The sequence below is a fragment of the Nuphar pumila genome, chromosome 3 (genome assembly GCF_984573655.1).
Source record: "Nuphar pumila chromosome 3, dmNupPumi1.hap1.1, whole genome shotgun sequence".
Classification (NCBI taxonomy): Eukaryota; Viridiplantae; Streptophyta; class Magnoliopsida; order Nymphaeales; family Nymphaeaceae; genus Nuphar; species Nuphar pumila.
Window position 1 is genome coordinate 14,844,174 of NC_143251.1, and position 27,966 is coordinate 14,872,139.

Genomic DNA, 27,966 nt, shown 5'->3' on the forward strand with positions numbered 1-27,966 from the left:
ATTTCCTTGTTGAGGATATAGTCCTATTTTCCTTTATAAGTGGATCCCCATTTTAATAGCAATATGATCATGGGGCTCATCCCATGCCATATTAGCAGCCGTGCATGCCATGTTAGATCCTTGAATATGTGACTCTCTGCTTTGTGACGAGGAACCATTGCTGAAGCCAGGAAACCCATGGGTACAGCCCAAAGACCACCCTCCCTTACATAGCCCACCTTTGAAAGCTACAACTTGTGCACCAACTAGGGTTAATCCGATGCCTTCATCTCATCGCCCTACCAACCACCCCGCTGGCCACGCGGGCGAGTGAACCAAACTCTCAAGCACACTTTTAAGTCTTTGCAACATTATGTCTGTGTGGCCAGCGGGGTGGTTGTAAAGACGTTGAGATGAAGACACCAGATCAAACCCCACTAGTGCACTGGTGTACCTGTTTGTAGCTTTCCAAAGTGGGCCACTTAAGGCAGGGTGGTCGTAAGCCCCACCTAGGGTTTGCCTAGCAAGTGGACAGGTTCATTAAGTGGCTTGGTTCTCGATGAGGTTCCTCATTATAAGAAGAAAATGAAATCTTTGCAACAATAATCCCAATACTATTGCATATGCAAGCTACCACGCATAGTAATCCTGCTTTGGAGATCACACAACTTGGCCATCAAAAGATCCAGAAGAGTAAAAAGGAGAGAAGGCAAAACGGTTCCAGTCATGCACGATTCTTTGAATCCGAGTTCCAGGGCCGTACCTGTGTTTTATGGGGCCTGAGGTGGAGGGAAAAAATGAGCCCCTTATTAATAGTAGGAGTTCGAGGGTAGGGCCTCGAAATTTTTTGAGCCCCTATAAAAATAGCCCCACTATTAATAGTAAGTGTTTGGGGACAGCGCCTCGGAATTTTTTGAGCCCTTTATTAATAGTAGAAGTTCGAGGGCAGCGCCTCCAATTTTTTTGGGGTCTCTATTGAAAATGGGATCCCTATTAAAAATGGGCCCCTAAATTTTTTTTTGGCTTAGGGGCCCTAAGGCCCAAGTCTCATTGGCCTCTTGTCTAAAGCTGACTACATTAAAAACATAAATGGGTCAGCTATAGCTGCGCATAAGCTAATCATAAATAGAGTCTAATTTAAACTTCGATTAATATAGCCTGCACTAGAATCTGGATCTGATTAGGGAAATTCATTAATCGGTTAATTAGATGTAGGACTGTCAATGGGCGGGTTTGTGTTGGATCGGGGTTTACCTGAACCAGCCCAAATAACAGTCTGGTTTGGGTAACCAAACCTAGACTGTGTTGGGTCATGAAAATGAATCCCAAACCCCGTAAATGTAATTTAAAGGGTATCTAAAATTCTAGAATGTATGTATACCTTGAAAAGTACATATAAAATATTCAGGTCAGCTAGGTCAGGCAGGATATCCAAAAAAAAGTTGTATCCCATACCCGACCTGTGTGTTACTCTGTTGGAATTGGGTCGATCCAAATATTAGTCGAATCAGAACATTACATGCCTGTATGCAGGTTTTTGGGCCGGGTTTGGGTCATGTCGAGCATCCAACACAAACATGAGTCATTGACACGATCAAATCCTTTCCGAATACTCGTTTGAATCTTACTTTAAGAATTCGTATTTGGAAATAAGTGTCTGATTTGGATTAGAGATCCAACCAAACACGATCACTTTGCCCCCTTACTAGGCGTATGTCACAGGGACACACCATTTGGGTGGTGCGTCCTTAGTGGTATGAGTGGAGACGGCCAGACAGGTAGACACAAATACTGACACGTGAACACAATAATTTTATATTACTTTATTTTTTTTAATATTTTAAGGTTTTAATTCAATAAAGATGTATTTTTAACATTAAAATATTAAAAATTAGTTTTTTTATTGATTAAAAAATAAAAATTTCCGCATCATCGATACTATTTACTAAGATTCTTCGAGCTTGCGAATCGAACACGAGTCACGCGTCTTCGTGTTTACGTGTCTTTGTGACTGGTTAGTGGTTACTATCTTCGAGACGGTTCCGACCCCGCCCACACATGCCCTATAGGTACACAAAACTCTAAAAGAAGGCCCCTTCTCTCTAAAGTAATTTCAACCCTCGCCTACGCGGCTCCTCTAGAGGCGGTGCGTTGTCATCTCCTTCCCGCTAAACCCTTTCTTTCATCGCTAGGGTTTTCGGAATCAAAGGTAAGCCTTCTTCCTCTTCCCATCTATTATGCTTCCGATTCGTCCCCTTTGTCTTCTTGGTCTTCTTAAAATCCTTCCCTTTCTCTAGAATCTCCGGTGGATCTCGTGAACGGTCTCTCATGGGCTCGCTCATGCGCCTCGCGCGATTCTTTTGAACCACTCAGTATTTCTAAAAGTTGGGTTTTTTTCGGGGGGATTTAAGCGCGATTTCGCGTCAATTAATCGACGCAGAAACTCTGAAGTGTTTACGAGTTGGTGAGAAATCGACGCAGTGTGGGTTTTCTTTGAGATTTTACCCTTAATCTGTATTTTAGTGGGCGGATAAGCGGTTGGTTTTCTCTATTTTCTTTGTTCTTTTGTTGAAAGTAAGGATTTTTTTAGTAAATAGTTGAGTGTTTCTGAGCCCTTTAGCTCTTCCATGAGTTCTCATTTTGCTCTCTTTCCCCTTTTCTCTTGTTTCTTTTGCGGTCGTTCGTTCGTATAACCTGATTTTAGTTTTTTACGAGAATTTCCTGCGTATATGCATGCAGCTTCGTATCATTTTGCACATATGTGAGATTTTCATCATATCTTGATGCAAAATGTTGCTGTAGGTTACGCGTTCTCATTGCTAAAGTCATATAGCCTGTACAAGAACGGTATGTCGTCATGATGGTGGCTTTGGTTCCCTGTGTTTCGTGGGGTCTGGAGCGACGGCGTGGCCTTGTTTAGTGCCCAAGCATAGGGCCGTCTTGATATCCCTGGCTCTGGCCAGTTTGTCCAGTATATATTAGATACATTCATTCGATCAGTATTTGCTGATTGATTATATAATATTTGCCCATGATATTGTTAGGATGGGCGTCCTTACTGGTTCTTTTTTTAATGGCTGAACAAATTATTGTTGGGATTCACCTTCAAGAGACAGTTGTGATTTGCTCCTTCGGTGCTTATAGCTCTTGATTGAACCCCTTTGGTTAGGTTAGCGTGACTCTAACCAGTCCACATATCTCACTCCATCCTTGCTGTTTAGTTGTGTAGAACATGTCTTGGCACATTTTCTTTATTGGACTGTGATTAGGTACTTATAGTATGGTTAATTTTTGTGTACTTGTACCTCATGGCTCGTGCCACTTCTGATTTTACAAGAACCAAGTATTACTCTGGAGCAAATAGGCATTCGGTTAAGTAACAATTATTGCCAGAGCATTAGTTGATTGTCTATATGTAAATCAACAGAATGTTTAGTAGTTTAAATTGCAAGGATGTCCTGGACCTCTTCTTCCTCTTTCTTTTTTCCAATATTTTCAGTCTTGCTAGTTCAGAAGTGATAAATCTTCACCATGTGATTTGGAGAATCAAGGAATGAAAGTAACTGTGCAAAAATTTGAGCACTAAGAGTACGCGAACAAAATGTAATATTTTTTGCTGATGGAGGTTGGGTTTTGGGTGGACATTGGTTTTAAATTGTACTCAGTTGGTTCTAGTTGTTTAACATTGAATTGGGACCTAGATGGTACAGCTATGCCGATATTCATGGTGGAATTTGATATGCTAATTAGTTGAACTTTCTTTGATGTCAAACATGGATCCAGGGGTAATCCACTGACATACTTGTATACTCTTATCTTAGACCGAACATCTGCTTGTTTCTTCTGTTCCAGATACCAGTTATGATAAATGAGATTAAAAAATTAGACACTGTTTGGAATGTTAGAGATTCTCAGATGAATTAAATCATACCAGTGGACATTTTTTTAATACGAGAACTTAAAGTCCAAACCCATGGATCATATATTGTCAACTTAATAAACTATTAAGAACTTAAGCGTATTGGAACATGCTTGCTGTTTGACTACTTGCGTGATTCGGATTTGTTGGTCTCACTCATCTTACTGGAAGACTGCTCTTGCTTGGGCCCATGTATATATAGTATCTTAGTGGTACTGGGCTCTCCTTCTGATTGTTACTATTAGCGGTTCATTTTTAGCAACTATAGCCAACTACATCAGCAGTATTATGAAAATATTCTAAAGTGTTTAACATGAAATGCAGATAAAGCTGGAAAATATCAGCGTATTTCACAATGTAGTTATAAAAAAAACAGTGCTATGTTGAAAGCACTAGTACATATGGAAATCACTATACTTATATCTATTTCTTATTATCAAGACGTTATTATGATATTTTTGTGATATTAATTTTTTGACAAGACAAGACAACAACTACGCCTTCATCCCAAAACAATTGGGGTCAGCGATATGAACCAAAAAAGAAATTCATTTTGGGTCTTCCACATGAATCCTTTTCCTCCAATCATTTCTATCCAACGCCATGTCCTCGGTGAGGTTCAAAGCATTCATATCCTTTCCTATCATCTCCATCCAAGTCTTCCTAGGCCTACCCCGACCTCTTTTAACTAATATATTTTCCCATTTCTCCAACCTTCTAACTGGAGCATCATTAGGCCTTCGCCGAATATGTCCAAACCACCGTAAACGATTCTCTCGCATCTTATTTTCAATGGGTGCAACACCTACCTTCTTACGTATCTCTTCGTTCCGAATCTTATCTTTTATTGTATTTCCACACATCCATCTAAGCATCCGCATCTCAGCTACACTCATTTTTTGAATATGATGTCTCTTGGCAGCCCAACATTCCGTACCATAAAGTAAAGCGGGTCTAATAGTCGTCCTATAAAACTTTCCCTTCAACCGCAATGGCATTCTACGATCGCACAACACTCCAGTAGCACTTTTCCATTTCATCCACCCAACCTTTATCCTATGATTTACATCTCCATCAATTTCTCCATACTTTTGAATGATGGATCCCAAATATTTGAAATAATCATTCACCGGTATATCTTGCTCACCAAGCTTCACTACACTCCCATCACTACTTCGTTGCTTACTAAACCGACATTCCATATATTCAGTCTTACTCTTACTCAACTTAAAACCTCTAGCTTCCAATGTCTGTCTCCATAATTCTAACTTAGCATTAACCCTAGCTCTAGACTCATCAATCAAAACAATATCATCAGCAAACAACATACACCACGGTACATTTTCTTGAATTGATCTCGTAAGCTCATCCATCACTATCGCAAATAGGAAAGGGCTTAAAGCAGATCCTTGATGTAACCCAACCGTTATCGGAAAATTGGTTGTCACCCCTCCACAAGTGTGATATTAATTTTTTAATTTCTTAAATTTTAGATCTTCCTGACATTTTGTTCTTTTGAAAATGTTCCTAATATTTTCTTAAGAAAACCACTTATTTTAAATTCTCTGTAGAAATGGTTATCAGGATATAGAGGACATCAAAACCAGCAATTATAGTCATAAATCATGATACTATCAAATAAAAAAAAGTATGTTATATTTGGAGACATGTATATATTTCTATCGTTATACATGTATATGTAGGGCTACTAGTATATGAGAACTACCATGTGATCTGGGCATTTGCAAATCCGACAATGCAGATGTGTTCGACATGGTGAATTTTCTAGGAAGCGACTGTCAGATTGTGTATTTTCGACCAAAAAATACAATTTTTGGATTCTTGAATATTTATGAAAATTCTGAGCCGTTAATTTTCAACCCTTAAAAATCCTGCTTATGCATCATAATCACATGATTCAAGAGCTGGTCCCTTTAAAACCAAGCATGTCGATCACATCCGTATGGTTAGATTTAAGAGGCAAAAATGAAAAAAAACCTGTGATTCTTGGCACACATTGTTCTCATATTCTAGTGGCTCTATGTATATGTATATTTGTTTATTTATTCATTCCTCTGGGTTCGACCCTTACTAATTAAACTGGGAAACATAAGTTCTTGGAAACCTGAAAATCTTTTGTGCAACTAGAGTTACGAGCTGGATACAACCAAATGGAAGAGATAGGGGTGTCAACGGGTTGGGTTTGGTTCGGACCCCGGTGGAACCAGACTTGGATCAAATTTTCAGGTATGGTATCGGGTCCGGACCCAGGTCTAATTGGGTCCACTATAAGAAAAACCATACTCGGATCCGATAAGAACTACATGAACCAAACCCGGTAAAACCATATTTTTAATAATTTTTACATTGAAAAATTGCACGTCGTAATTGGAACTCGGGTCTGGTATAAAATTTCACAAACTATACCCGGGTCCGTGTATTAATCGGACCTTCGGGTTTTAATCGGGTCTTCTTATTTATCACCATACCCAGACCCTATAGGGTTTGGTTCAGGTCCGGTCCGGGTAAACCAGGCCCGTTGACACCCTTAGGAAGAGAGTGATTTGTGGATCCCAACTAGCCTCTTCAAATCTCTCCTGCTTCCCACGGATCAAAACTTGTGTCTTTTCCATTTTATCCTTCCAAATACTCTCTCTCTCTTTCTCTCTCGTGCGTATGTACATATGTATGTATACAATGTCTTTGGGATGTAATGAACCATAGGCACAGCAAAAATGTGAAGACATTGCAAACTTGACTGTGCTAACCACTCTAGAACACATAGAGACGCACATGCATGGATTCATTATAAATATGTACACATACATATAAAGTATTATACTCCATGAACTAGTTCTGCATGCTTCTTCCATTTATCAGAAATAACTACAATTAATTCCAAGGATCTCATGTTATACATCCCTAGTTTCTTCATGTAATGCACTGTATCTTTTGCAGGTATTCTTTCTGGTGTATATTTCACTTTTTTTGGTGCTGGAGGGTCATTTCCTCTGTGGTTCCTTACAGTTTTTCTATCTGTTCTGGCATATCAGCTCTCTATCTGGTATCTGCTGGCATACTCTGAAAGACATGTCTTTTGCACTAACACCTTCTAAAAGGCCTCATGAGTGGAGCCATATGCAGCCAAATGGAAGGGAGAAGTGGAATAATTTCCCTTCATTTCCTTTGCAACATCAGAGAAAAATACCTGATTCTACTGTCTTTCGAATCCTTTGTCGTGCTTCAAAGACTGGAAGTGTGATTGGTAAAGGTGGGAGCATCGTCACACAAATACGCCAACAAACTGGTGCAAAAATCCGGGTAGAGGATTCTATTCCTGGTTGTGATGAGCGAGTTGTTGCGATAATAGGACCTGATAAGGACAAAGAGGTTGACAAGGAGCAAAGCAGAGAAGACGGTGATGAAAATGCTGCTGCTGCTGATGGCAAGGACATAAATGAACATGATGATAATAAGGAGGATAAGGAAACAGAACCTTCAAAAGATCTACAATGTGAAAAAGGTATTTCATCAGCACAAAAGGCATTATTACTTGTTTTTGAGAGAATGGTTGTAGGGGAATCTGAGAATGACACTGAGGATGAAACAAGTAAGAAGTCCACCAGTTCCTTTATTGTAAGGCTGCTTGTGCCTTCAATCCAAGTTGGTTGCATTCTTGGGAAAGGTGGAAGTGTAATCAAGCAGATGTCAGCTGAGAGTGGGGCACAGATACGAATCCTTCCAAGAGACAAGATACCTTCATGTGCTTTGCCATCTGAAGAATTGGTGCAGGTACGAGTTTTTAAGTTGCTAACCTTTTTCCCTCTGCCTTCACATTTTATTTTTATAAGCAGCTTATTATGGGTGATATGACAGTATTTTATTTGTATAAGTAGCTTATTATGGGTGATATGACCTCATTTATGAAATTTATATTGATACATCAGAGACTTTATGCATTCTTTGTTTGTTTTATAAGGCCATAGTTACCGAAAACTCTACGACATGTGGGAAACAGTTTTCAAAACAAAAAGCGAGTGTTTCTGGACCTTGTGGGAAACTTGTGAAAGTGCATGCGAAACTCCTTTCCTGTCAAGTGAGAAACTTGTTTCACATCATGTGGGAAATCTAATTTCTTCATATAGGAAACTCGTTCCCCTTACTTGGAAAACATGTTTCAGGTATGTTTCTTGTGTGTTTCCCTTAAGTAAGAAATTTTCTTGTCAACAAAATGTTGAGATACACATGTTATTTTAAAAGTGGGTTTTTTGCAAATTGGTCCCTGCCTTATAACCAATTTGCAAAATAGTCCCTATGTCACCATTATTACAAACTGGTCCTTCTGTCAACAGTTGTTAGTTTGACCATGGTTAACTGTGCACCAAAATGGCCTTCATCAAATAGTTGTTAGTGTATCAACTTTTTGCAAATTAGTCCCTACCTTTTTCACATTTTGCAAATTGGTCCTCTTGTCAGGGCAGAACTATCAATTTCTCTGCCCTTTAACAGTTACCGTCAGGAAAACTAACAGCTGTTAACCTCAAGGACTGATTTGCAAGGGTTAATGAAAAGGCAGGGACCGATTTGCAAAATGGCATATTGCAGGGCTTATTTTGCAAATCAGCTATAAGGTCGAGACCAAGGTTACCAGACTAGGAAGCGGAATTGGGAAACAAAATGAGAAGTCGAAGCGATAAGCGAGATATTTTAAAATTTATAGGAAGCGTGAAGTCAATTTAAAAGTATAATAGGAATAAAAGAGGAAGTTATATGGGATAAAATGGAAAGCAAACTACAAATCAAAGGAAAAAGAAATAAAAACTAAAATACAAATAATTATTCTTAAATTTTGCGATTTCGTAGTGTAAGAATTAAGTTATTCGCAAAATCTAAAATGATGGTTGTCAATTTCAAAAAAGTACATGAGAAGTCAGCGGGAAGCGTGAAAGGAAGCACATGGAAAACATAAAAACAAGCATGCGAGAAGCGTATAGGAATCATGTAGGGAAGCAAGGAAGAAACGTGTGGGAAGCATAGGAGAAACGTGAGAAAATCGAGATTCCTATCAAGTTTCGGAAGTGAGGAGTTTCGAGCTTCCGAAACGAGTTTCGGGGAAGCGCGTTTCCCACCTATCTATGAATTTTCCGTTTACTCTGGTCAGGACCTATTTGCAAAAATCCTTTGAAACATTTTATTACTTATTTTTTATAAAACTTATATTTTTTATGTATCTTTACTATTAAGAAAAATGTAATGTATTGGTTAAATAGAGAAATCTCAAAATTTAATGTGATTGTATTATTTTTGCCTTGTTTTCTAAATCTATTCTATCTAAACCATAAAACCATATGTTGCATTTAAACACTTTCTTTATGATATTCATTATCTTATTAAAAGTAAACTGACTGTGGTACTGGTTTATATTAAACATAAACAACTTCTGCAGTTGTTTTATTGTTGTAAGCTTGTAAAAAATGTGTTAATATATTTTATGAAATAATTAATTTTATTATTAATTATTATTATTTATCACAGTAATACTAAAGAAGTGAAGTTTGTGTAAACTTATAATCTTCATGCATATTATCAATACTTGCACTATATATATATATCCCATTTCACATGAACCTAAAAAATTCTCGTTTCCTGTTTCTATTACCCTTCCTGTTTAACTTGATTCAACCATTCATGTTAACTATTATCAGGAGCTGATCTTTATGCTTTTTCTACTAAAAGTGTGAAAATCGTCCTAACCCTGACTTGATATTTCACTTTGATCTGTAAACTTACTAGATGCCCAGTGGAAAGAAGATCCATTTACTTTTCAGTTGTTTGGCTGTTTTAGCTTTAATCTCGAATGCTTTTATGCATACAATAATCTATATCCATGTTCCTCATTTTGGTTCATTTTGTAAGACTTGTGATTTTTTTTTGGTTTTTTAAATTACTGATGTATAAATTCCTTGCGTATGCTTCATTCACTTTTTAGATAACCGGACCTGTGGATTCGACAAGAAAGGCTCTTCAATCTGTTTCTCAACAGATGCTGGTAAATCCACCTCGAGAGAGGGATGCATTTCCTGTGAACAAATCTTCTGGCCTGTCAACACATTCACTTGGTCCTGTCCCGCATTCGGAAGTTTCACCTCCAATAAATTACCATTCCTCTCTTCAAGGACCTCGGCCTACTTTTGGTCTGCATGATGGCGGTGACTTCTTCCCAAGTGCTGCTCCATCCATTTCTATGTTTCATGATCCTGCTAGATCAAGTCGAATCAACAATTCCCCAGATATTCTTGTGTTTCGTTTGTTATGTACTAATGAGAAGGTTGGAGGTGTGATTGGAAAGGGAGGTAACATAGTTAGAACTATTCATAATGAGACAGGTGCTGATATCAAAATTCTTGATTCTGTACAAGACACCGATGATCGGGTCATAGCCATATCTGCTCCTGTTGTAAGTATTTTATATGATCCATTTGAAGGGTTCTTCCTGGAGGGGTGATATTTAATTTTACATGGGATATAGTTATGCACTATGGGCAGATCTTCCAGGGCAGTAACTGAATTGGTGCCTCTGTTTGCAGCATCCACTTGATAGGATTGCAGCTGCCCAGGATGCACTGCTTCGTGTCCAAAGTAGACTTGTGAAATCAATTCCTGATTCTAGTGAAAAAATCGTTCTTGCTCGGCTTCTTGTTCCTTCCAATCAGATTGGATGCCTACTTGGCAAGGGTGGAAACATAATAGCAGAGATGAGAAAGCTCTCTGGGGCACAAATTCGTATCTTGGGGAAGGACCAGATATCAAAATGTGCTTCAGAGCATGAAGAAGAAGTTCAGGTGTGTTCTCTATTGCTTTTTGTAATGTGTTTGTCCTGGTGAACCAAGTGCTGTAATTTTTTTCCTTATCATAGTTGGTATCTTTGTTTACCAAAATGCTTTTCATGACCCCCAGATAACTGGGGAGTTCGAGTCTGTACAAGAGGCTCTTCTGCAGATTACTTCAAGGCTGCGTCACAATATGTTTCGTGATAAAGTTCCTCCTGTTGTGCACCATCCACCACATAATCCTTTCCCTGAGCACGTACCACCAATGGTTTCATACATGGGAAGGCGAGAGCCATCACCTCCAAGAATGTATCCCAACTTTGGCCCCGCGCCACGTAAATTTGATCAAGCTGAGCTCCTTTTAGCCCATGAGGAGCGACATCCCTTCCCTCATGGAATTCATAAAACAGGAATCCCGCATGGTCCTGAAAGGGTGCTGCCCATGCATGCCTGGCCGTCACACGTACTTTCTTACCTTCTTGTTTGATGAATTTCTACAAACTAGTGACCTTAAATTTCCCCTGTTCTTTTTTCTCCTTTCTTGTGCAAGTTAAATGTGAGCAAGGGTTATCTAACAGATCTATGATCCAGTGAAGTGGATAGATAGAGTTGCTGGTGTATTTTCACTTTGAAATGTTACTTGGCCTCCCCCAGTTTCCCTCTTTTTGGTGATATTTATGTTAATGGATTGTTTCACATGCAGGAACATTTCTCTTGATATCTTGAATAGTATTGGTGACTTTCCAGGATTGATCATTGAAAAAGTTTGTTCCATCCAAGATCTTCACCTGATGTTGACCCCTATCATTGTACCTTTTGTACTTGTGGGTCTATATATATATATATATATATTCTGAAGGAACATGCAGTCCCTACAAGTTATTTGGTGTTCTACTGTTCTTTTAATGATTTTCGTGCCAGCAAAACTAGTTAAAGTGTATTACCATGTGGTATCCTATCTTGTTCTTCCTTTGATGATGATTTATAATTTATTTGAATTTTGACAAAGAATTGTGTTAAATTTGTTGTAATATGGTATATACTTGGAGCAGGCATGCTAAGCCTATCTAGAGACTGTTAAGGGTGGAGAGATGCAATCTTATGTTGTTTCATGATTATAAATGTAGTATGTGTATAAGCATAGTCTAATATCTTTGCCAATACCCACATTCTTTTATCATGCAAGTCCTTCGGTGAAAGCATTTGTGATAGCATTCCATATTGATATTGGGCCCTGAACTACAGGACACAGTTTATTCTCTCATCCTTCAATTGGTATAACTTTTTTCACTTTATTGATCCAGCTGTATGAAGGCATCCAATGTATTTTTAGGCGAGTTATCGAAGGCCTGCTTACCCTTCACAGTTTTCTTTTTTTTTTCATTTTCATATTTATATCTTCAACTTGGTAAATTTAGTGCCTATAGGGAATGTTTGGAAGTAGGTAAGTTTTAGGAAAAATTCAAGTTGGAAAAGAAAAGTGGCCACTTCTCCATTTGTTCCAAACAATAGTAGCCTTACCCTAATGAAAACACACTAAGCTTTTTTCTAACCTGATATTCTCATGTTACACAAACAAGAGAATATTTTCACAATAAACATTCTCATATGAAAATTCTCATAGGAAAATTTTTCTTTCCCTACATGATTTTTTTTCTGCTTCCAAATCTATCCATAGCTTACTCCTTTACGGAATGTTTGGAACAAAAGATTCTAAATTGGAGAAAGACAGCATTATATAATATTTGGGTCATTGTCTAGGTTTATTAATATGGAAGTGGCTCAGATTGGGGTAGGGGCCATGTAGGCCTGCGTAACACTGTTTCTGAAACAGATCTAGATTTGGACTCAAATTCAAATATATCTAAAATTTAAATGAGGTCTGATGTAGTCTCTGCGCTTACAGTATGTGCATCACCTATATAGTCATGATGTCAGGGTCCATACTCACCTGGTGTTTCTTTATGGGTCTGTTTGGTTGAATCTTTTGCTGGGACATGGGACAGTAACAAGAGGAATTTGATCAAGAGATGATGTATCTGAGAGCCATCCTGTTGAACAACCGGCTTTGTTACTTAGACCTGAGCTGGTCCATAAGTCCATTAAATTTAGATTGGGTTGGTTGTTCAGCTTGGCTAGGTCTATGCAACTGCTTATACTCTAGCTGGTTGCCTATGTCACACGGACTCGGCTAGGGGGGTCGACGCACCCGCGTTGACACACCCCGACACGGGGCGGACTCGGTCAACGCACATGGGCCGAGTCTGTGCACTTTATAGACTCGGTCAACTTTGTCTGAGTCTATATTCGTCTATTTTTTAGGGCAAAAAACTAAAAAAATCAAATATATATATTTTAAAATTAAAAAATAAATAAATAAATAAATAAATATATATATATATATATATATATATATATATATATATATATAGCCAGACTGTGCTATCTTATTACTTTGATCGTTCTCAGTGCTGTCTTATTAATTTATTGTTATATATATATATATATATATATATATATATATATATATATATATAGCCGAGTCCCCGTGTCCAAAATTTTTGAACTTGCGCCGCACCCACACCCACACCCACACCCACACCCACACCCACACCCACACCCATGTGACATAGCTGGTTGCATTATTCAAAATCATTTTTGTGACCAAAAGCAAATCCAAGTGCATCGCATAGAAGCAAACCAACCAATTCCCTCCATCCTCATTTCACTGCTTACCAAATCTATATCTATTGATATTCCACACCAAAAAATAATGTATCATTATCCATAGCATGTTCTAGGATTCATGTGGGCATGTGAATCACCGAAATCAAAAGTTACATGAGGGGAGTTGTGGATTTAAATCACATGGTTATCCCTTTCACAGTGTCTATTTACTTGGAATGATTCTGTGTTTGGCTAGGGCCTAGTGTTGTAAATAAAGTACTCACTTACATATGAAAGTGAGTTACTTTTTCACTTTTGCCCTCCCAATCATCAACGGGCCTTATTACAAACTACATGTGGTTGGCTATGTCACATGGGTGCGGGGGTGCGACACTTTCAAAAAACTTGGGTGCTGGGGTGCGGCAAATATATATATATATAAATATATATATATATATATATATATATATAAAATTTGTGCTCGGCGGCGGTGGAGCGGTCGGCGGAGAGGAGGAGGTGGCGTTGGGCTCCCCTGAGAGACGTCAGGAGGAGAGGAGGTGAGCGAGAGAGCAGAGGAGCGCGGGAGAGGAGAGGATTACCACATGTATTTCGGATTCAGATTCATTCTAACCTCTTCGGATCTTATTTGTATCTGGATCTGGATTCAGATCTACTGTTTGCATTTTGAATTCGGATCTGGCCTGAATCTGACCCATTTGCACCCTTACGCCTGTCTGCAGCTTGTTCTTGATAGAAATATTCAAGAGGCTGACTTCTCATCTTCAACTTCTGTTGATTTGCAGACTCTGCAGCACACTCACGTATTTATGTATGTATGTCTGCTATGTCACATGGGTGCGGGTGCAGCACTTTCAAAAACCTTGGGTGCGGGGGTGCGGCAAAATATATATATATATATATTATAATTTTTAAGTTTTATCAGTTATCAATTAAAAAAATATGATTTAATGAGCCATTCGCAGTTTCATAGTCTGAATTAGTTCATACTTACACATGCATGGCTTAATCTTTGAGACAAGCATATGACTACTGGCAAGATCAACCTGGTAGCATCCCTCGTAAACGTTGCAGCACTAGCCCGAAGGCCGCGCAACTGCGAAGCGTCATCCGTTGATTCCGATATTGAAAATATCAGTGTAGGAAGGAGAGCTGTTTCGACTCCCCACCTGAGCCAACACATACCGAACATCTGAAAGCCCACATAGCGGCAAGGGAACCAACAACGATAGAACGCTGCAGTGAGGCCTGCCAAACCGCATGTTAAAGTCCTCTGGCAAGATGCACAAGGAACCTTGCAGTTGAGCCGTTAGCACCGAGTAGGGACACAATTCTGCTACGGCAAAGGGAAAGCAAACACAGAGACCCAAAAAAGCACAAGCTGTGCGCACAGAGACCCCGACGTTCTAAGAGGGAGAGGGGGAACACGGAGAGGAGAGGAGGAGAGCAGAGGGAGTCGGGGGCATACCCTGGAGCGGTCGGCGGCAGCATCGGCGGAGAGCAGAGGGAGTCGGAGAGGAGACGAACGGAGGATTAGGGCAAAATAAATTTGCCCAAATCCTCTTCTCCGTAGCCCATTTCATCGGGAAGAATTTTTTTAAATAAAAAAACTGGACCAAAATGATCCTGGGTGCGTTGACCGCACCCAGGGTCAGGTTGACTGCACTGGGTGCCACACCTGCATGCGCACCCGTGTCGCGTCGACGCGGGTGCGGCACCTGGTTGGCCGAATCCCTGAGACATAGTATGTCTGTATAGTCATCTAAATTTACTGTTATCCGAATATTTGGAGAACACTTGTCATATTCATGCTAGATTAAAACTTCGATAAACTGCTAAATGTTGTTTTGGCATTTCTGTCATTAGGCAACACTTTATAGTTCCTTGTTCTAGTTATAATGGAATGTTCGGTGGCACTTCAGACATATTTCTTCATGCATATAAATGTCTTAAAAGATAGTATATTGAGGTAGAAGGAAAGAAAACAAGCAAAAGTTTTACTATCAGCTTATGTTATCAGCCTGCTATATCTTGAGAATCATCCAAGTCTTAAATGGTGTACTAAGATAATCATCTATATTGAACACATTCTGAAGATGATCTAGAGATCTTCAAAGTGAACATTGTTTGTGGAAATTTATTCTCGTAAATGAATAGCTTCTACTCAAATTCAGGTTCAGAACAATTGGGTGAAGAATCTGTTGGTGTAAATCATGGAGATAGCTTAACTATTTAAGGAAATACCTCTTCTGATTGTCTGTTATATGACTGTATGATACCATGTTTTATCAGAAAGCCTTTGGTCTTTTGAGTTTTTTCCCACTTGTAGATATTTGTGATGCTATTCTTTATCTTTAACTGTTCCTAGGTGTGGGCAAGGGGTTGGGTGGCCCGACCTGAAATTCAGCGGGCAGACACGGACTGACCTGGCCTGTTGCTCAGCCCTAACTATTAGTGTTTGTTCGACAGCTCTAGCTGACAAATTGCTTCTTGGTGACCTGGGCAGGGAGTTGGTGGTGGTGGTGGTGCTTTTCCTGACTATCCAGGTGGTGCTCCTCAAAGTAGGATGGCTGGATTTGGAAGGTCTCTGGTTTATATAAAAAACATTTTGTCTAATTTGTTTTATAATATAATCTTAAATGAGAAAACATCAATTCTAACTGTGGTGTCTCCTTGGATTCTTTATTATGTTGTTTATGTAGCCATCCTGCTATTATCACAAATACAACTGTAGAAGTCGTCGTCCCTCGAGCATTTGTTCCATCTATTTATGGAGAGGATGGAGAATGCTTGCGGCAGATTCGCCAGGTTCGTATAGGTGAAGGCTATTCATGGTTGACTTTGTGTGTTTGGATGCATCCACTTGTCCAAGGAAGCGGGAAATTGTGCTCTTAACCATAGTGGCAAACATTTTTACCGGCAATTTCTCGTTTTTCAAAAACTCACGAGAAATTGAAAAAATTCCATAAATCTTGCATTTTTGGCAAAATCTTGGCAATAAAAAAAATAAAATAAAAAATGTAAAATTTATCTTTTATAAGAAAATAATAATAAAAATTATTTAAAAATAAAAATACATGATAAAACGTAAATATCGTGTTTAAATTGTGGTATTTATGTTTTTTTTCGTAAATCTTGTGATATTTTGAAAATCTCGTGAGAAATTGCTGTTTTAGACTTTCAGGCAATTTATTGCGATATTATCCGAGTTTTTTGTAAATCTCGTGATATTTGTCACACTGCTCTTGACTTGGACTTGATGAAGATCAAAGCCCTTCTCATATTGATGAGTGGGTGCAACCAAACAGCTACCGATTATGTCTATCTTTGATTGACAATCAACATTTTGCAGATATCAGGTGCCAAAATTACCATTACTGAACCTAGGCCAGGGGATACAGAGGCTGTGATCATAATATCAGGAACTCCGGATCAAACTCATGCTGCACAAAGTCTGCTACAGGCATTTGTAATGAGTGGGCAGGGGTCCCCTTGACTTGCTGCATTTGACAGGTTTCTTGCATTTATGCATGACACCATCTATTAGCAAGTGATAGCTCAACATCATGCTTCATTATTGGCTATTTTATGTACCTTATTTTGCTGGCATTTTGTTGGGGGAAGAGAGGAGAATGGTTTCTTTGGGTGGTGGTGGGGGTTGTCAGTATTCTCTGCACTTGGTAGTAATATCTGATTCTTGGCAATTTTTTTGTTCTAAACATCAAACTTAATCTTGAGCTCAGGGTCAGAAATGGATTTTGGTAATCTATGACTGCCATGTTCAGAACAAAGCGGAATTGTACTAGAGATAGATCTAAACTTTTGAAGATTCAGCAGATAATCACAAAGATTTTTATTTATTGATTTTGTTGTGTTTGCAGAACTGTACCTTGTGTATTGCCCATAATTTTTTTAATGAAACAGCAATTTCTTTTAAAAATGAATAGATGAATACAAATGGCTTGCAATAAAAAGGCAAATGTAATGGCATAAGCTACAAATTACAATTATGTGATACAGTGGTTTAATTCGATTTTAAATTTGTAATGATGTCAAAAAACAGAAATATACTTAAGATTTTTCCTAAGAAATAACATGATTTAGACCCAAGGCTGGTAAAGTTGGAGTCATGTTAATAGGTTTTTTAGGAAAAGTATTTTTCAGTATATATGTTCTAGATGTTTCTCCTAGAAGAATGAGTGGTCTTTTTTGGCTTTCTCAAAAATGTTATGTTTGTTTTTTATCTTAGTTTTGAAAGTTTTGTTAAAACATCATGTTTTAACTTTTAAACTGTGTTTTCCTATGGTATTGAAAAAGTCAGAAACATAGGGATGCTAAAAATGTCAAAGGCATGTTGGGAAGACAAACATTCTGTGTGTGTGTGTGTGTTTTTCTGTTCTATGAAGCTTATATATACGTATATAATATGTGTGTGTGTGTGCTCATAATAGGGCCGTTTATAGAAGATCACCAGAAGCAAATACGTGTAAAAGGTGTAACTGAGGTTATTTCCTTTTTTATGACTATGAATTAAAGATATTATAGGTCTGTTGTTGATGTTCCCTATTTTACTTCTGAAAGGAGTGAGGCTACTTTATGTCTGCGTCTAGTGTGGTAGTATCCTTTCTCGTAAACAACGTTTCTATTACAGGTTTCCAACATGGGAGATATCTAATTTTTTGTTGCATCTTGAACTTCAGAGTTTGAATTTACTTCATTTTTGTTTTCTCCATTATATATCCTGTCAAAGTTGTAACCCTGTTTCTTTCTAATTAAATGCACGTTTACTGTGTGGGAGGTTCTTATTGATTTCATTTGTTTCCTATGTTTGCGACTGATGTTTGCTTGAACCTATCTTTTCCACAACACATTTTTGATATCTAATTCTTGCATGACAATGTGATTTGACTTGTCAGTTATTCTATAAGAAAATCACACAAGGTTGCATTCCTCTTTCATAAATTATTAGACAATAAACTGCAACTTTGTTGCATTTTGTTGCCCTTATTGTATATGCATACCATATATGTTCAATTTATGTGTAATCTCATGTAATTTTCTCAGTAGAATATAAAAGGAAAGAGAAGAAGTTTCAAGCCTTGACTTTAAGATGCAAGCATATGGAAATTTATGTGTGACACATTTATGCATGATTTGCAAAAATTTGATAAGCCTAGAATTAGTATAAAAAGAACATGCCTAACACAATACAAGCGATTTAGAAGCTTGAGATGTGAACATGTGAAAACCATTTTTGGAAGGATGAAGGCCTAACTGTGTATGAACTTCTAACAATTGGATTGTGACCAGGCTAATCTCACAAGTGATTTCTGATAATTACAACTTGTATGATCCAGAATATCCAATATTTTCATTTATATAAGTGAGTGATTTTATGTAGCACATTTATGAATTAGGCGAGATGATGCAGAAATTAGTTACCAAAGATGACTTCAAGTGATAGATAAGTTATTGATATCCCAGATGTGGTAGAGGCTCATCAGATCATTGATAGTGCACCCTAGGATGTGACTTCTGACAATCACAACTAACATGATCCAGAATATCCAAAATTTTCATTTTATGTGAGTGGTGTCATGTAGCACACCTCTAAATTATTCGTGATAATGCACAAACTAATAACAACTACCTCAAGTAGTTAGTACGTTCTTGATACACCAGTCATGTTAGAGAGTCATCAAGACATCTCACTCTAGGAGGGTTTCTGACCACAAGCTGTTGTCTATCTAGTGTGAATTCATGCTCTTGCAAGTTCCACTTTGGACACAAAAATGATGGATTCGAGTCCCAGAAGTTCTTTAGACATGGCCACTGTTTGGTAGAATCTAGCTGAGGGGTGTTGATAACAACTTAATTGATTTGGAGGACAGAGAAGTCTTTTTTCTGTGTCATAATAGATCTCCCTTTGCCCTCATCCCAAACTAGGAATGGGCAGAAAAGCACCTCTTGGGGCTTTTGACTCACCTCCATTTGAAGTAGTTCTGGAAGATGGTTGCAGAAGTGTGGGCCAAAATGATCCAACGATGCTCCCCAGGCTCAAGGTGGACTACAAAATGGGTTCATAGAATATAGAATAAGTTTGACTAATGAGTTGATCCAAGTTCTGCCTAGGATTTTTTGTAAGACGCCGTTTTCCATGTTATTATATTTTTTGTTTCACATGTTTGTGGTCACTTATTTTTCCCACTCTGGATGACTTATTAAATGGGTATGCACCTTTCCCCTTGTCCCAGTTATCACATCTGATAAGCACCACCAGGCTTGATGATTGCTGCAAAAATATCACTGGAAAATCGATTATATTGTTTTGACTTCTTGTGAGGGGATTAGTGTTCGGGAAGTGTCCCGTAGTAGTTGAAATGATCTTGCAGAATGACCAGGAATATATATTAACGACATATCTGCGATGCTCACTGGATTAAGTCATAAGAATGGTGGGCTCGTGCAAGCTCACTTGACATGAATGAGACAAGTCATATATATATATATATATATATATATATAGTGTGAAACCAACAAAGTATGGTATTTGATGCGGGGTTGAGTGTCTGTAGGAATAAAACTTGTATGTTATTTCCCAGTGGTACACATGTTTGGCCTTCCCAAGTTCTATAATAAATAGTTCTTATTGTTTTGAATTCAATTGAGAATCTTCATACAGATGTGGACTATAGAAAATAGATAGATTTTCATTTACCAATTTAGGATATTCAACATTTATTACATTTTTCAAATAGTTTCCACACCAAGCTTGTAATTTTTCCGAGACCTTCTAGCGGCTAAACTTGTTTAAACAAAAAGTTTGTATACATTTGAAGGGCATAGTAGCTGTGTAAGGAGTTCCTCAAGGTAATGTCATGGTTTTGATTGTATGCTTGTGATATCATAATTGGTGAACACTGATATTAAATAGGTTTATTATGTCTTTTATAATCTTGACACAAATGTGCATTGAAGTAATAATATCATTTTTTCAAGACTAACAAAATTGATTTATGCACAAAATGCTACTCATCAAGAATAACCTCTTGTAACAAATTCAGGCTGTCATTGACAAATTTTAGTTCCATTATTGAAACTTAACCAAATCTAAATGCACAATTATGCTCTAGAATTACTATAGTTGGTACTGTTGGTGAAAGGTGCCCATATTAAGGAATGCGCTAGAAGACATTGGATTACTCAACATAGAGAAGTTTTGGTGGTCTTGCAGGCAGACATGTTTGTTAAATGGGCACTGGTTCTGGTATATGGTTTGGCTGGTATAATAGTTGATTTTCAATAGATGGGCGTGGATTGTTGTCTATATGTGGCAGCACTTGGAAGCACCTGGCACTAGGGGTGTCAACGGGTCGGGTTTGGTTTGGAACCAGACCTGGCCCTGATTTTCGGGTATGGTATTGGGTCCGGACCTGAGTCTAACTGGACCCACCATAAGATAATCCATACTCGGACCCGATAAGAACTGCATGAACCAGACCCGAGTCATACCCGGTATAACAATATTTTTTATCATTTTTACATTGAAAAATTGCGGGTCTTAATCGAAACTCGGGTCGGGCCTGTGTCTGGTATAAAATTTCACAAACTATACTTGGGTCCATGTATTAATCGGACCTTCGGTCCGGACCCGGGTCTTCTAATTTATCACCATACCTGGACCCTATAGGTCCCAACCTGTTGACACCCTACCTGGCAGCAGCACCCAAATGTACTACTAGCATGAGTATGGGTAAGCTAAGCATTTTGAACCGCCTGTCTTACATAGGCAGACACTAATACACACTTCATATTGGTTCTCTTTATACTTATGATCAGCAAAGGTTGACTTACATTACACTTCGTCACATGAAATCATTGTAACCTCACTGTATCTGTTCTTCAGAGCTTCAACCTGCATTTGCACGACTCCTCTCTCATGTGCACTGAACATGACAACATCACTTCACTTAGCATGCATGTGCTGTGTTCACCTTGGACATAGGGCTGGGAAACAGCTCAGCGTGGTCCATCATTTGGATGGGCTGATTAGGCCGTTGGTCGGTCTGGGCTAGGTTAAGCTTGACCCATGTTCCACCCATTAGGCTTATGAGCCTAACTGGGTGTATATATATAATGTCGGGATCTGTCACAATATCTTTAGAGACCAATACTATACAAGAAAATATCACTGTAGCTTAATTTATAATTTTTTAAATAAAAATGTCATTTTCTTCGAAAGGATATTTTATCATATCCTAATACCCCTTCACTTGGTGGATTTTGTATGGTCTGAAGAATTGGAGGGGGCACTTATAGCCGTTGTGCTGGCCTCCCCTAACGGGCCTCACCTTCAACTTGCAATACCTAGAAAATGTCAAAGTACATTCAAATGCTTGTGTAAACTCTCTATCTCTCTCTGTGTAGTATTAGCGCATATATAAAAAGGGAATCTTTGTGTTGTTTTAGACTGCTTTAAATGCATGAAACATAGGCCTTAATAATAGTCCCACATCTATCAATGAAACAGGGAGGAAGGCCCTTTGTTATAAAAGCATGAAGCTTCTGCCTCTTTCAACAATGGAGCACTCACTTCACATTAAGCTCTCAAGTGAATGGCATTTTTTTCATGTTTGTATTAAAAAATCATGACCAACATAAATTTTTGCAATAAACTGAATTTGCATGTTTATGATTACACTTTTTTAGATATTTATAAAAGCATGATATATTTAAAATACCAACCATATACATACACATACATGTATCGATGTATGTATGCTGGGTTGGATTGGACTGCCCGTGGCTGCCTGCCAAAATTTGCCTGGCCTAGGCTCGGCTTGTGCCAGACCTCGATCAAAACTGGCCCAAGCCTGGCCCAAATGGCCTGGGCCACCCAAGATGTTGCCGACCCCTAACCATACATGATACAGGACCCTCACCGTCAACAGTGTCCTTAGTTTATCTATTCTTTTATGACCTTGATTCGTTTTTTTTATTGCTTGTATATTTTATTTTGAAATTGTTAATGTTACATTACATTTCAATTTCAACTTAGATTTATTGTTAAGAGGTCGCACTTAAGATGATATTCAAGTTTTATTACTTTATATATATATATACACAAGTGTGTCTATGTGGCATAGCTCATGTGAGACATGTTAATGATGGTTTCTTTCAGAACATGGAACCGACCATTCATACAGATGTTGCTGCCAACAATATCAATAAAATCATGATCACCATATTTCTTTACATTGTGGGAAAAATCATAGTCAGTCTCTTCTTTTTTTGTGTGATTTTTATTTTTTAAAGGCTGTCAATATTTCTTAGTATTTATGGTGAAAAAGAAAAGTATCTCGAGTAATTTTCTCACCGAGATATTGCCCTAATTGGTGTCGGTGAGCATGCTTGTAAGTTGTAACAGTGGATAACAATTGCTGATTAATCTCCAAAGATTAAAAGTAAACCCATAATATATATATAGGGATAATATTGGCTACACTTGTGGTTAAGGAACCACCTAGTGAAAAAATGTAATATTTTCATTTTTTCACACATCTGATCCTTCAGATGTGATCTACATATTAAACTGACCTTTGGATCATGTTTTTCTGAAATATATCAGATTTTATTGGAGGTTGCTCAAAAAACATGTTTTTATGTCCAGAAACCATGATTTCTACTATATATATATATATATATATATAGAGAGAGAGAGAGAGAGAGAGAGAGAGAGAGAGCATTTGCTACCCTCGTGGGTAAGGAACCCCCAAGTTAGAACTCATAGGGGGAAGTTTTATTTACCTTTCTTAGGCCCCTTTTTTCATTAGGTCTCGTTAGGCCCCTTCAAAAATCGTAGTTTTAATTTTTTTTCTCTCATCTAACACCGTAGATGTGATCTATAGGTTTTGTTTAGTGGAAACCGGATTTTGGATCGCCGGAGTCTGACCTGTAGACAGTTTTTTCTGGTGATCCAAAATCAATGGCTATGAAGGTACCAGCTTTTCCCGGCTCAGAAAAATATATTTTTTCATCGAGAAAACATGATCGAAGAGTCGATTCCCACTAAATCAAGCATGCTAAAAACATCTAACGGTTTAGATATATCATGTCACTTAAAACCTATGGGCCAGAATGCCTAATATGTTCAGTTCTCATATATATATATATATTGTCGATTAACCTAGGCAGTTTCCATTTGTTTATATTGAATTTCCTCTATCCCACCGTGCTCTTTGTCTTGGATGCTAGGATTAATCACTCTATAGATCAACCAACTGGTCAAGTCAGGATTTTGTATCCAATATTGAGATGTCTTCTTAATTTTCATAGCCGGTAACCACATCATTGTGAATCTAGTTCTTTTTGCTCATTCTATATCCTGGTAACTGGCCAGAGTTGATTGTCTTTTCCTACAGCTGTTCCCATGGGAAAGGTTCCCCGTGTTCTTCAGCTGGTGTTCATGGTTTTTCTTGGCTCTTAAATCAAGCAAGATTTTTACTAGCATTGTTTGATATGAATAAACAAATTCCTAGTATATGCTTTGCTCCTTCATCTGTTTTGAAGCGTCTTCATTTAAGGTGAACATTTAGTGAGAAATTTTGTTGGAGCCATTTGATAATAATGATGCTCACATGCCTCGATGAACTTTATCTGAAAAATACTCTGAGATGACAAGAAGTTATATTTTAGTGTTTTTTTCTCTTTTGGATGTGTTGATAGTGTTCCTGTTGCTGCTTAGGGAAAACTTAGCTTGTTTCAATTGGAATCTAACCAAAATAACCTTCATGGAATTGCATAGGTAACATGGCCGTGCACCAGTTGTAACATCTATTCTTAAACTAAGTGAATTTTATTAGAAGTGTCTTGACACTCACCAAGCATAGGTTCTGGGAAACACGATTCTACAAAGTATGGACCCCTGGTAAAATCATCCTGGTTATGCTTTTCCAACAAACCAAACAGGTTATGCAAACTTTTGTTATACTTTTTCTTATATATATATGTATATATCAGTTTGTTCTAAAGTGATGGTGGTGCTAAATACTTGCTATCTCAATAGACCTCTATGTCTACGGGGCTCAGTTGACAGCCCCCTTTTCATTCATACGAGACTGGGACTTGCTTCCAGTGTTCACTTATATGATTTACAAAAACTTTGGTCAAGGCTTTCTATATGTTGTTATATGTTACTATTGCCATTTCCCTAGCACCCTTTCCAACTTCTCTATGTAGGACATCTTTTTCATACATGCTTAAGAAATTTTATAGGTTTTGCTTACAATCATTTGGAAGTCTCAATTGAACAAGTTACAACCTAAGATTTCCCTGTTGCTTTTCACGAGGATTGCATGATATTTACCTCATTTGATCATGTGTTAACATACTCATGTAATCGGTTTAGGAATAGTCGCAGCAAGGTGCTTTCTCGGAAAAAATAAGCCCTTTTTGTTATGAAAAAGCTCAAGGATTTTTTTAATAAAAATGAAATTTAAAATCTACAATTTTGGTGTGTGTTTTTCTTTAAATAGTTACAGACGCTTGATAAAATCAAGACAGCTGATTAGAGATACAAGAATTGTAAAACAATGATATTGTGGTTTTATAATGATGCAACAAGCACAAGGTCTCTAGCACTCTAATGCATGTCATGATCACATGAATACTTTTCATATACATAGTAAACAATATCGGACATGCCTCCATGGAGCACTCCAAACAGGAAGGAAATGGACCATGTGCTGCTGATCCGATCTCATGCTGAAGACGATTCCTTTTTTATTATGCAAAATGCATATTTTAGCTGGACCACTTGTGAGACTGATAAATGGGCAAGTAATTGCTGCTTGCCATAAAAGCAATAAACCGAGTGACAAAAATATCCCTTCTAGATATGGTTCAAGAGTGATTAGCAACTTTGTATCTGTGATGTATTAAATATTCCAAGCAAGGTTGTAAGTATTGTATCATTACCTGTATTGGTCTGTCCCAAAATAAGATACGTATCGTGTATCGTATTGTAAAAAATCATAGTTTTTTAATAAAAGTGTTCCAAAATTGTTAAAAACCATAAAAATCAGAAAAATTATTGAAGTTCTAAAAAAACTATAACACATGAAACAATGATGATTTTCACAAAATATAACCATAAAATTACAATGATGATTTTCACAAAATATAACCATAAAATTACATATGAAGCATTTATGTCTCATCTTCGTCATACACTTCCTCCCGGGGCTTCCCATCTTCATCATACACATCCTTTCAGGGTTGTGCATATCTCATTTCTGCTTCATTCATCTTCTTTTATTATCTTTTTTCTCTCAGACCAGTTAGTAATTGTTGGCGTTGCCATTTTACGACATCCAACAAATTCCTTGACATGTCGACAGTAACATTGAGATGTGTCTTGGCCAAATGATGTTGCAACCGAGAGATACCAACCGAAAAAATATTATGGCAATAGTTTCACATGATTTTCAATTGGTTTCCACTTATTGTTACCCCATTGTCATGTTGGATCATTTGATGCCATCTTTCAAAAAAATCTCAATAAGAATTTAAGAATAAGAATTTTTTTACCTTAGGACACTTTCTTGAGTGAAAAAACGGTTCTTATTTGAACCAACTGCAAAAACCTTCTCCCTTGCACACAGATTGACCCTCAATTTGCTCTCACGATTCCTAGGTGTCGAGGGAGTGTAGAGCTTAATTTATACCTTGATTTAAATCCCTAATTTTCTTGGTAAGTTGGTTGGGGGTTGCAAGGGGGATGCAACCCTCCGCTCATAAGGTGGGGGTTAGGAGCGTGAGCATAGTGACAAATATTGCGAGATTTTTGAAAATCTCACGATAATATCGTGAGAAATTGCCTGAAAGTTTAAAACGACAATTTCTCGTGAGATTTATGAAAAAGGATAAATACCGCTATTTAAACGTGTTTTTTATGTTTTAATTAAATGGCTATTTATTGTGAAAAATGTGCATTTTTATTTTTAAATAATTTTTATTAATATTTTCTTATAAAAAATAAAGTTTATATTTTTTAATTTATTTTTTTATTGTCGAGATTTTGCCAAAAAATGCAAAATTTATGGAAAGTTTTCAATTTCTCGTGAGATTTTGAAAAACGAGAATTTGTTGTTTAAAACATGTCACTATGGGCGCGAGCCCCAAGCCGAGAATTCTTGGATGGTAGTTTTGTAATTTTATCTCAAATAGGTTGCCTTACACTCCTTGTATTTAAAGAGAACAATCCATCTTTTGTAAGGTGTATGTATTTCAATCTTAGTAGTGGATCTCAGTGCAGTCGTGGACGGAGGAAACTCTTGCCAAACCACGTAAAATCCATGTTGTTTGTGTGGTTGATTTTCCTATTCTTGTTTTTGTTTCTTTGATTTATGATTATGTGTTGAGTTGTTCCTCAACACTAGGGTGTGTCGATACCCCTCTAGTGGCCTTTACACAAACGAGGAAGTCAGCCCTCAAGAGGTGTTTAAAACCCAAAAAATAGAAAACAAGTTGCAACTCTTTATTAAAGTGCGCCAAATGTGTATTGAACGATACATCCAATACGGATGTTGCTGTTGCTCATAGTAATGATACGTATCGTAATGTATCGTACGATACAATGTGATACAACATTGGTTCTAATTACTCGTCCTATTCAGTAGGACATGGTTGTGACTTGGATATGATTTGTTGAAATTTTTCTCTAGGACTCCGTCAAGCTCTCTCACAATCAAGATAATGGCCTTTTGTGGTACAAAATTGATGTGCAGGTAGGACAGTATTGTGAGATGCATCTGTAGTATTCTTTCACTTAGGGATACAAATTGTTCGGATTTTGGATCCCAAAATACATTGGGGAGTTGGGATCGGATTGGATCGAATCCTAGTCCGCCAGAATTTTTAAAAACCCTTCTGAATCTGACCCGTTTGTAACCCTTCCAGTATTTTAAACATAAATTAGATTCAAAGTATACATGGCTGATTGGAGGGGAAGTTTTTATGAATGAATTTTTCTTTTTTTGTTTTTATTGTCTAGTTTCAGGATTGTCATGTTGGTTGCGTGAACAGGAAATCTATGTATTATCTTAGGTGCAATTGCAGGTTTCCTAATGTGAGCAGGTTTAGCCATATGAAGAATCTAATATTTTGTTATATGCACTGAGCACTTTTTGTTGTCATGTTGTATGACACTGCATGGTCTAAAACGAAATGCACTAGTTTCCACTTTTATTATCACGAAATATATTTTCCCACTTGGATTCAGCTGAATGATAATTGGTCTGAACTCATCACTATATGACATTTATCTGCAGAATGGACCATGAAGTGTACAGGGTTGGTGGATATACTTTTCCAGATTTTATATTAGACTCAATGTTACCGTGCAATTCAAGTGTTCTAGTTGTGCATGGTGCTTCATTAGTTGCTATGGGATTTTTTGTCTACCCAAACATCCTTCGAGATTCTTATCCTTGTTTAATTGATGATTGATGATTGAGATTGACGCGGACGTTCTCAGCTCATTATTTCTGCACT

The 27,966-nt window shown here is 37.6% G+C and overlaps 1 protein-coding gene across 3 annotated transcripts; it reads left to right on the plus strand.

Moving 5' to 3' along the window:
* The first annotated feature begins 2,083 nt into the window (after positions 1-2,083).
* LOC149842084 (RNA-binding KH domain-containing protein RCF3-like) lies at positions 2,084-27,879 on the plus strand. Of its 3 annotated transcripts, XM_089998892.1 has the most exons (9): positions 2,084-2,188; positions 6,857-7,690; positions 9,888-10,355; positions 10,486-10,740; positions 10,856-11,191; positions 15,920-15,996; positions 16,116-16,221; positions 16,766-16,926; positions 27,744-27,879. In XM_089998892.1, exons 2-8 carry the CDS (start codon positions 6,989-6,991, stop codon positions 16,907-16,909), a joined length of 2,088 nt encoding a protein of 695 aa, XP_089855018.1. In that variant the 5' UTR covers positions 2,084-2,188; positions 6,857-6,988; the 3' UTR covers positions 16,910-16,926; positions 27,744-27,879. The 3 variants fall into 3 exon arrangements, with proteins under 3 accessions (XP_089855018.1, XP_089855016.1, XP_089855017.1); XM_089998890.1 differs by lacking the exon at positions 27,744-27,879 and having other exon boundaries at positions 16,766-17,353; XM_089998891.1 differs by lacking the exon at positions 27,744-27,879 and having other exon boundaries at positions 2,095-2,188; positions 6,952-7,690; positions 16,766-17,353.
* The last annotated feature ends 87 nt before the right edge of the window (positions 27,880-27,966 follow it).

What these genes read in the sequence shown, in the direction of transcription:
- LOC149842084 (XM_089998892.1), top strand. Translation starts at nt 6,989, where the DNA reads ATGTCTTTTGCACTAACACCTTCTAAAAGGCCTCATGAGTGGAGCCAT. An exon ending in TGCATGCCTGGCCGTCACAC is followed by an intron (nt 11,192 to 15,919) that starts GTACTTTCTTAC and finishes TGACCTGGGCAG; the next exon opens with GGAGTTGGTGGTGGTGGTGG. An exon ending in GCTTGCGGCAGATTCGCCAG is followed by an intron (nt 16,222 to 16,765) that starts GTTCGTATAGGT and finishes AACATTTTGCAG; the next exon opens with ATATCAGGTGCCAAAATTAC.